Source organism: Ctenopharyngodon idella, chromosome 19 (genome assembly GCF_019924925.1).
Source record: "Ctenopharyngodon idella isolate HZGC_01 chromosome 19, HZGC01, whole genome shotgun sequence".
Taxonomy (NCBI): Eukaryota; Metazoa; Chordata; class Actinopteri; order Cypriniformes; family Xenocyprididae; genus Ctenopharyngodon; species Ctenopharyngodon idella.
This window is the reverse complement of record NC_067238.1, coordinates 11,969,950-11,980,740: the sequence shown is the minus strand read 5'-3', so window position 1 is coordinate 11,980,740 and position 10,791 is coordinate 11,969,950. Positions and strand designations below refer to the sequence as shown.

The window sequence follows — 10,791 nt, the reverse complement described above, 5'->3', positions numbered from 1 at the left end:
ATATAACAATGAAGAATTAATTTTAGTTTGTTAAACTAAACATTCGTTTTCCCCAAAGATTCTCCCCAATCATGTGATATAATTGCTCTTCCTCATTGGTTTTTAACCGTCATGTCACGCAGCTACTTCCTCAATGCCGCGCTTCTGTCGTGTTGCCATGTCCGCTTAATATAAGCGACATTGGCCTCTTTTTTTTAAATAAAAATGGGCTGTAACGACGGATTTATTTCCAGTAGTACTGTGAAATATTTTAATTATCTTTTTATTTGTAAATTGACGTGATTTTCAAAAATACGTTATTTTGCAGTTTACTCCTAAAATGAATCGCTCATTTTGCTTTGTTTTTCAGATTAAACTGATTATTTCTCTTATGCAACCTGGCAACACCCCTGTCATGTGATAAACACATTTCCTGTACACTGATGGTATACCCAGTGATGTTAGAGTGAAATTGAAACAAAATCGTGTCGCTCTTAAAATCTAACAAAAGAAATTAAGGAAATAAATTAAAATACCAAAGAAGAAGACCATAAACCACTTAAAAGAAGGACAATATATGTTATTGATTTGAAACGGACACCTGACGTCTCGTTGTAATGTCTGTTGGTTAGCTGGTTAGTGTTACCCGTGATTTGTTTTTGTTAAATTGTGTTAATAATAATCAGGTATTTACAAAACTATATTAACTTCCTGTACCTACCCGCTACATAACACTATTCTGGTCTGTACTTGGTCATCAGAGTTGAGTTTAACCTATTTTAACCTATACGTCTTGGCAAGATCTAATCTGCCAAACCAGCACAAGGATGTCAAAATACACCACTTTTCCTGATTCAACCGATGATCATAATCCATTTCAGGTAGTATATTTTGTTCTATTTTTTGAAATTGTACATTAGAAAACCGTTGGTGTTGTTCTCATTCTTGGCCTTATTTCTGTAAGTACTGTAAGTTACCTCTTGTGAGATCTGACCAATCATATTAGGTATGATAATGTAATTGTATGGTTGATCCTTCCGCTGGTCCACAATTGGTGTCGTTGCAGTCTATTCTAAATTTGACCTGCTAGTTGTTGCTTTAATTATAGATAAATTAAGGGTACGTTTACACAACATTGATGTACTAAAACGGAAAATGGAGTAGCGGTATTAACATTAAGCGGCATGGCATCTTACGCACAGAGCCGCTCTGGCACATGCTTCTATGCTTAGTGGCGTATCGGCTTGACATTGACATGTGCTACTAAAACTTGTGACATGTGCCGATGGATTTCGTCGTGTCATGTGCTACTGACACTGTTGCGGATCATGTCGCCGTATGTTGTGGCACCTCCAATAACCTACTGTCTGCCGCGCATGATTATGTAGATGGTGGAACATACGCACTTACCGGCGAACGACATTTAATTAATAATACGGTGCTTTCAAACAGGGTTTATTACATTGTATGTATTTATATTTATTATTATAAGTTTCTTTATATATATATATATATATATATATATATAATTATATGTACTCGAATGCATATTGTAAATACGCAGTTGTTTTGATAACTCAATACATTTTTTTTTTTTTTTTTCTATTTGCGTAGGATTGACAGTTCAGCTGTATCATTTGGAATTATAAAAAAATATAGATAGACACTAGTTACATGGTGGCCACAACTTAAAAAGAGTGAAACGTTCTGCCGCCACAAATTGACACTGATCAGTCAGGTATTTCATAAAGGCCTAATTGTAAACTAGCATGAGAGAAAATGCCACAAACCATTATAGAGTGACACCTACAGTTCTGAAATAAATTATGAAAACTGGCACCCACCATTCGGAAGTGTGCTGGACTTTGACACTGGCTCTTCACAATGGAGAATAGTGTAGGTCTGTAGATACTGTATTAAATTGGATGTCTGTTATAATGTGGCTATACTTTAACAAAACATTCAGACATCTTCAGAAAGGCATGCATGTTCACATTGTTAAACATGCCACTCAAATACAGACGTGCCAAACTGATTACAAAAATTATTTCCGACTACAAAATATTACTGATTTGTAAGTATGTTTAACTGATATTTAAAAAAAAAAAAAAAAAAAAAAAAACACGCTAAATTAGACTATTTATTTAGGATTTTGTTTTTGTAGTTTAAATGGAGATGATAACGGAATCATTTTCAAAAACTTGCACTTTGAAACCCATTTTAAAAAGTTTGCGTTTTCAGGCCCCTAAAACACTGTTGTCATGTAAATGAACGGCCAAAATGCATAAAATATTTCCTGAAAATGGTGTCGTGTTAACGGCCCCTAAATATTAATTCAAGGAAAATTATTAAATGAGGGGCCATTTACACAACACCGTTTTCAACTAAAAATGGAAAACTTTTTATGTGTTTTGGCCATTCATTTACATGACAACGGTGTTTTGTGGGCCGAAAAACTCAAACAATACCATTATTGTCTCTGTTTAAATTACAAAAACGAGAATTTGTGAAAACGGTGACATCATGCGCATGTGTATTACATGTTTAGTCTATAGGCACATAGTGTTTTTTTTTTTTTTTTTTTTTACAAAATGACATCGCCAACTACTGGCCTGGCATGGATAATACAGCTTTTTTAGTCATTTTGTTGAAAAAAAAAAAAAAAAAAGTTTCAGTGTTTAGCACATCATTGTCATAAAACGGCATGTATAAATCAGGTATGAACACATCTACTCATTGTTTATTGTAACTATTTTCCACATTTTAGAGTATTAGATAAGTAATTAAAAATGTAAAAATATCACAACTCACAAGGGTACAGGAATTATATAGTGGCCAAATAAGGCAAATATAAATAATACATTTTTATTTTGAAATAATGTCTGTGAATAGGTGCAGCTACATCTAAATGTAACCATAAGGCTTTTATTTTTAGGTCAAACGTTTTTAAGATCATGATAAAAATAAATTCAACCATGTGTGTCATAAGTTATTGCTGGTTAGTTACTTGGTTTATCAGAAGGATTTCATGTCTTTTTGTGTTTTGAAGGTCAGTCCCCTAGCAGATGAAGTTTCTGGCTCAGAAACAATGATATCAGTACAAGATTGTGAGCTTACAGTGCCAGTTCTTAGGCCACCTTGAGCTTGTTTTAAAAATTGGACATTTTCAGCCCAGATATTTAATCACTATCTACCTCCTTCTCTAAATGAACTGAAAGGTTTGTTTTTCCTCTGTTTGCAGGATCCATCAGTGACTCAGCACAGCAGCAACACTGGCTATGCCACGCTGGACCTCTACAACCCATTTGACAACAACATACCAGAGGTAAATATGCCTGTCCTGACAGGTGGTGAGCAGGCTGTGTTACATAGTTAACATAGCCTTTAATGATTAATACATCACATGATGTTAGTGCAATGGATTAAAAAACAGTGTTTCATTTCAACTTCAGTTACCTCTGCAAGAGAAAATTCTCAAGTGTCAGAACCTTTTGCCTGATTATCATGATGATATTAATTGTTTGCTTTTTTGTTTTGGGTAATGAAGGCTCCACCTCCATATGAAGCCACATCTCCTGCTGCACCTCCTGCCCTAACGCCTCCCACCAGGACCACGCCCACTGAGCCCAGGAATTATGGATCCAATGGAACACAGGTGCTGATTAGTTTTAGAATATTCCGTTACTTGTTACTCAACACAGAATTTCAACTAAGGGGCTGTTTACATGACACCGTTTTCAACTAAAAACGGAAAACTTTTTATGCGTTTTGGCCGTGTATTTGCATGACAACGGTGTTTTGGTGGCCTGAAAATGCAAAATTTTGAAAACGGGTTTCAAAGTGGAAGTTTTTTAAAAAGATACCATTATCATCTCTGTGTAAATAGCAAAAACGTGAATCTGTGAAAACGGTGAAATAATTCATAATAAGGAATTATTCGTGGTATTTTGAAAGTGCATGATCATCATTGTTACATACCTTATTATCGTATATCAGCATATTTACTAGTTAAAGTTGACGCAGTAAAAATATTTACATGGTTGCCCGCTCGTCAAGCCAGAGTATGCTTCTTATTTCACATATAAAGCAATATTTTAGTACCATTCTGTTGGAGCTAGATCTGTTATTACTATAATGCAATTCTTGAGTGGTTATTGAGCAGTCAAGCTGTACTGTATATTGCATGATGGTTGTATAATTTGATCTTTAAATTATTTAATTCTATATTGGCATGGTTGAATTTCACAACATATGATTAAACTGATTTGCATGAATGACCTTAAGACTACTGACTGTTGATTATTATGCTGTTTATGGGAATAGCAAGATAATACAAAATTAAATAAAATATACTGTTTAAAATTTTGGGGTCAGTAAGATTTTTTGGTAACACTACAATAAGGTCTTATTAGTTAACATTAGTTAATGTATTTATTAGTTAACATTAGTTAATGTATTAACTAACATGAACTAACAATGAGCAATACATCTGTTACTGTATTTATTAATCTTTGTTAATGTTAGTTAATAAAAATACAGTACAAACACAACAAAAATACAGCTCATGGTGCATTAACTAATGTTGAAAAATACAACTTTTGATTTAATAATTAGTAAATGTTGAAATAAACATGAACTAAGATGAATAAATGCTGTAATATTATTGTTAATTCTTAGTTCATGTTAACTAATGAAACCTTATTGCAGTTACCAATTTGTTTATTTTTTAAGAAATTAATACTTTTATTTAACAAGGATGCATTAAGTTGATCAAATGTGACAGTAAAGACTATTATAATATTCAAAGTTTCTATTTCAAATAAATGCTGTTCTTTTGAATTTTCTACTTGGAAATCAGCATATTAGAATGATTTCTGAAGGATCATGTGACACTAAAGACTGGAGTAATGATGCTGAAAATTCAGCTTTCCATCACAGGAATAAATTACATTTTAAAATATATTAAAATAGAAAAGTTATTTTTAAATTGTAATAATATTGAATGATATTACTGTATTTTTGAGCAAATTTATGCAGCTTTGGCCACCCCAAACTTTTGAATTGTAGTGTATATTCTACTGATTAACTAACTAAAAGTTCATACTGCTGTGGAATAGTTAGCACAGTTTAATTTGGTTATAACCAAATTTCAGCTGTAATTTGTTTCCTGTTTTATAAAACAGCTGACCATAAATATGTATCTTATCTATTTAATACTGTGCTGAAATGCTTATTAATGCGGTAGTGACAAAAAACTGTTATGCATTTCATAACTTAACTGCTCTCTCTCTCTCTCTGTTGCAGTCTGCAGTAAATGCCACCACAGCAGATCTGTTGAGGAAGCAGGAGGAACTAGAAAGAAAAGCAAAGGAGCTGGAGAGAAGAGAGAGAGAGCTGAATGCCCATGCACTTGGGTCCGGAGCCAGTGAGTGAAGGATGAAGGGAAAATATCTTAGTTTATGTGTTTGCCAGGGGAATTAAATGTAAACAAAACATCTTGAATGAACAGTGAAATTCCTCCCCCTGATTCTTATTTTCAATTTTGTTGCTGGCGTCATGCGTATAAAAGGTTTTTGTAGTAATTTGTGATTAGTTTTGCCATTCATAACCTGTTGAATACAATTTTAAAGCTAAAAAGGCCTCATGACACCTTAGCAACCACATAAGATGACCTGACAACCATCCAGAACATCCTAACATAGTGGTTTTATATGTGCAACCACCACTCACATTCAACCACCATTCATTATTTATTTTTTCACTACAGGTAGCCACCCCATTTACACCTTTTTTGAATTTAGGAATAGAAAAGTATCTGATGTAAAGCAAGACAGATGGATGGGCATAAAACCCGTGTATTTTAAGAACTGAAGTGATTATTTAGGTGGACTTCTGAAATTGTTAGTGAGGGTTATGATGAAGGTGTAGAGATGAATGAGAGAGGAGGGGATAAAGAAACGGAACGGTTAAAAAGATGACAGTGATGGATGGATGGCATTTTCAAAGGAGTGAGATTTAGACCTCAGCGGTAATGAACAAGACATTAATGGAGTGATGCTGGCAGATATGATTGATGAATGGGGAAATTAATCTCTTTCTGTGTCCTTCTCCCTCAGCTCGTCAGGATAATTGGCCCCCATTGCCCTCCTTCTGCCCGGTGAAACCGTGTTTCTATCAGGACATTAATGTGGAGATCAGCCAAAACTTCCAGCGCACTGTCAGAACCATGTACTATTACTGGATGTGTAAGTTTGCTCACTTTAGTACATCTTGTCTTTTAAAGTGTGTGGCTGGTTCTGGTTTGTATCATCAACCTTAGTAAAATAATTCATCCTCTGTGCTTTCTTCTGTTAAACTGAAATTGTTAGTCTGTGGTTGATTGACTGATAAATTGGGCAGACTGATTATTCAACCAGTAGTTGGCCATTTTCTGTTTCAGAATACTTTTTAGTAAACATTGGGAAAAATAAATGTTTATTTTAAAGGGATAGTTCACCCAAAACGTATTATATTAACTCATTAGCTAATGTAAAGAGCCACCAGTATGTGATTTTGATACATTTTACTTGAAACATATTTTACTGGACTGTGCTGTTTGTAATGTTACTAGGCTACAGTTTTATTTATTTATTTATTAATTTAATTGAAAATTTTCACCTAGGAAAATGTTTAGGATTTCTATCAGATATTAAACTGAAAGTTTATATACTTGTTGTTGTAATGAAAGAAGTTTAATTGCATATTGTATCAATATTACGTTTTCCACGAATATAGCCTTTAATGCTTAATTCATCACAAAGTCACAATTGCGAGTTACATTGTCAGAATTGTATGATATAAAGTCAGAATTGCGAGATATAAAGTCAGAATTGCGAGATATAAAGTCAGAATTGTGTGTTATAAAGTCAGAATTGCGTGATATAAAGTCAGAATTCGAGTTATAAAGTCAGAACTGTGTGAAATAAAGTCAGAATTGCGTGATATAAAGTCAGAATTCGAGTTATAAAGTCAGAACTGTGTGAAATAAAGTCAGAATTGTGTGAAATAAAGTCAGAATTGTGAGTTATAAAGTCAGAATTGTGAGTTATAAAGTCAGAATTGTGAGATATAAAGTCAGAATTCGAGTTATAAAGTCAGAACTGTGTGAAATAAAGTCAGAATTGCGTGATATAAAGTCAGAATTCGAGTTATAAAGTCAGAACTGTGTGAAATAAAGTCAGAATTGTGTGAAATAAAGTCAGAATTGTGAGTTATAAAGTCAGAATTGTGAGTTATAAAGTCAGAATTGTGAGATATAAAGTCAGAATTGCGAGTTATAAAGTCAGAATTGTGTGAAATAAAGTCAGAATTGTGTGAAATAAAGTCAGAATTGTATGATATAAAGTCAGAATTGCGAGTTATAAAGTCAGAATCGCGAGTTATATGTTCCAGATCTTTATGATTTTTGAAGTCATATGGGTGATACAATTTTCATTTTTGGTTGAACTGTTCCTTTTGTTGTTTCAGCAATTTTTAACTATTCATTAAATAGTGTTATGCATCACATATCAGCAGTTGCTCTCTAGTTATCCCTAGTAAAGGAATATTGGTCAACCACTACTCGTGTGTTACTTTACTTACTTTGTACTTCTCTTTCTCTTCTTACAGTCACAGCATGCACTTTGCTCTTTAACCTCATCTCCTGTTTGGCTCTGTTCTGTGGGCAACCCAGTAATACTTCGGCACCGGTTGGCTTCGGTTTTGCCATCCTTTGGTTTCTCCTCTTCACCCCCTGCTCCTTCCTCTGTTGGTATAGGCCTGTGTACAAAGCCTTCAGGTACGTACACAGATTTAGCGTTTAGAATTGATGTCTCAGCCAAACATCATGGATCAGTCATTGTGCACTTCTGTTCTCTGTTTCTCAACAGGAGTGACAGTTCCTTCAACTTCTTTGCCTTTTTCTTTATCTTCTTCGCCCAACTGGTGCTTTATGTTATCATGGCTATCGGTATCCCTGGCTGGGGCTTCAGGTGAGTGTGACAAAACAATTTACTGCTAACCTATTTATTTACATTTCAGTCAATTGTGTTATTCCATTCTTAAATTTGGGCACTGGCTTGTTGCTCTTTAAACTTCTTTCTTTCTCTCCTATTTGTTTCAGTGGGTGGATCGTGAGTTTAGCCGCTTTTAGAGAGAACAGCAAGGCAGTGGGTGCGATTATGATGATCAGTTCTGTGCTCTTCACCGCTCAGGCGTCCATGGGAGTGATTTTGCTCAAGAGGGTAAATCACATCTCCACTAACAGCAGCAAATGGATCTTTTCACATTCATTGGCAGTCAAATTAGGGAAATAAGCCTAAATATAAATTGAAAACCATACTAAATATTTATATTCATCCTATGGTGAAGCTGTCTTTTCCTCTTCGGCAGCTTTTCCACAGCTCTACTCCAGGGTTTAACTGGCTTTCTCACTGTATAAACAGAAAAAAAAACACAGACTTAGAAACAAGGCTTCAAGTACACAAGATTTCAGCTGACATTTATCTCAGAATATGTGCATCTCTCGATTTTATAGCGTTCAGAAGCCATATTGGTTGCCGTTCAGTATGTAAATGAATGGCAATTACACAACAACAGCTGCATTTCCATATGTTATTGTTGGGTAGAGTGATTTGTGGGTCACATCTGGTTGGGTTTATGGATTTTGTTGTTAAAACATGACATTCTTCATGCTCTTTAGTACTTTTCATTTTGAAGTAATGCTTAATCATATGTTAAATGCAGATTCTTTTCAGAGATCATCTTAATTTGGCCTTAGTGTCTTTCTAATCAATCTGATTGATTTAAAATTACACTACTGTTCCAAAGTTTGGGGTCAGTAAGATTTTTTTTTTAAAGAAATTAATACTTTAATACACCAAGGACACATTTAATTGATCAAAAGTGACTGTAAACACTTTTACATTGTGCGGTGTCTACTTTTTTAACAATGTTAAGTCACACACCTGTTTTCAACATTGATCATAATAAGAAATCAACACCAAATCAGCATATTAGAATGATTTCTGAAGGATCATGTGACACTGAAGACTAGAGTAATGATGCTAAAAATTCAGCTTTGCATCACAAGAATAAATAACATTTTGAAATATATTAAAATATAAAAAATATTTCACAATATTACTGTTTTTATGTATTTTTGATCAAATAGATGAAGCATAAGAGAGTTCTTTAAAAAACCAATGCAAACTTTTGAACAGTAGTGTATGTAATTTTAATTCATTAATACATATTGATCTGTTGAATGACGATTTCTTGCATATTCTTCCATCAGGTTCATTCCATGTACAGGAAGACTGAAGCGAGCTTTGAGAAGGCCCAGGCTGAGTTTGCTACCGGTGTGCTTTCCAATCAGGCAGTGCGCCAGGCAGCCACCAATGCCACCGTTTCTGCCGCACAGGGCGCCTTCACTGCACCCCGGTAGAGATCTGGATGAAAAAAAGAGAGGTTGAAGAACCTGATTGGTTACGCTGCCTTGAGACAGTGACTTATTCTAGCACTCCCAGACATGGCTGAATTGCAAACCAACACACTTACCCTAGACCCCTCTTGCATGCATGTCATAATGGTAGTAATGCAACATTGGATTTCTTTTTGTCTTTGTTTGTCGGTCTTGCTGAGCATCAGGCCATTAGTTCAAACATGCAAAAAGGATCTAGGTGTTGGTTGATGTGAAATTATGATTTATATAAATGCTCTCTATGAGGATCCACAGTATGATCAATTAATACAATTGTCTTATTTCCATTTTTTATGCTAGAAAAAGTCACTGTAATAATTTGTAAAGACCATAAAATACCTAAGACCCCAGGTTTTGGCTTACAATTCCTGTCTATTTACAGTACATCTTTAAAGCTTGCAAAGTTAAGGCACAGCAGCCTTGCAGATTCAAATAAGACGTGCCACATTCTGCCTTTGCTTTTTCCTTGACTTCTTCCTTTCTTTGTAAATAGCTGTACATGGCCTGGAAACGGATCATTTCATTGCTCTAGAATTGAGGTTACTTAAAACCTGTGACGTTTACCTTGCCAAAAGTTTTTTTTTTTAAACAAAAGAGGAATCCCATATCATATTTTAGAGATTCATGGTTCACTTTATTAGTTTGTTGGTAGATGGATTTCTTGCTTTGACCCTTATGAAAAAGCATGTTTTGATTTGAAACTATTCTATGTACCTCTTTGCAGTGATACACCACTAATGCTTTATTTCCACGGGTTAAGGCAGGTGATTTGTGCTTTGGAATACAGAATCAAACTTGATATCTTGACATAAACTCAAGTTTCTTCTTATCAAGATGTGGTAGAGATTGCAGAGATCGGTGCGGTTATCTGTGGTCAACATATTTGTGTTGCTTTTGTGATATGTAACTTTTTTTTTTTGTACTTTCAATCTAACATTTTGCCTAACACAATAGTATATGCCTAAATGAAAGTATTACTTGGTTTTATTGTTATTGTGTTGCTGCTGTATGTCACTGTGTTATCTGTTTTATTAAAGTTCAAGAATATGCATCTTATAGTATTTGTATGCATTTTACTGGGTCTCTGTGGGTCCTTAAGTCTTAAAAAGGCCATAAAAAGTATTAAATATCTTAAATTGTACAAGGTCTTGATTATCATTTGAAGATATTTATACAATAGTCAACATTTGAAGTGGATCAAAAAAGTTTTTGATCCACTTCAAATGTTGACTACTATATTTACCACAGATCTTGCCCTTCATCGCCAGTCCCGCCCCAGAGTCACGCTATTGGCAGACAGCCGCTACCTCGTT

At 34.5% G+C, this 10,791-nt stretch overlaps 1 protein-coding gene across 1 annotated transcript; it reads left to right on the top strand.

The window, feature by feature from the left end:
* The first annotated feature begins 401 nt into the window (after window positions 1-401).
* On the top strand, window positions 402-10,534 carry scamp3 (secretory carrier membrane protein 3). Its single transcript, XM_051872400.1, has 9 exons — window positions 402-860; window positions 3,221-3,304; window positions 3,527-3,634; window positions 5,284-5,404; window positions 6,096-6,224; window positions 7,627-7,795; window positions 7,887-7,988; window positions 8,120-8,240; window positions 9,293-10,534. Exons 1-9 carry the CDS (start codon window positions 807-809, stop codon window positions 9,440-9,442), a joined length of 1,038 nt encoding a protein of 345 aa, XP_051728360.1. The 5' UTR covers window positions 402-806; the 3' UTR covers window positions 9,443-10,534.
* The last annotated feature ends 257 nt before the right edge of the window (window positions 10,535-10,791 follow it).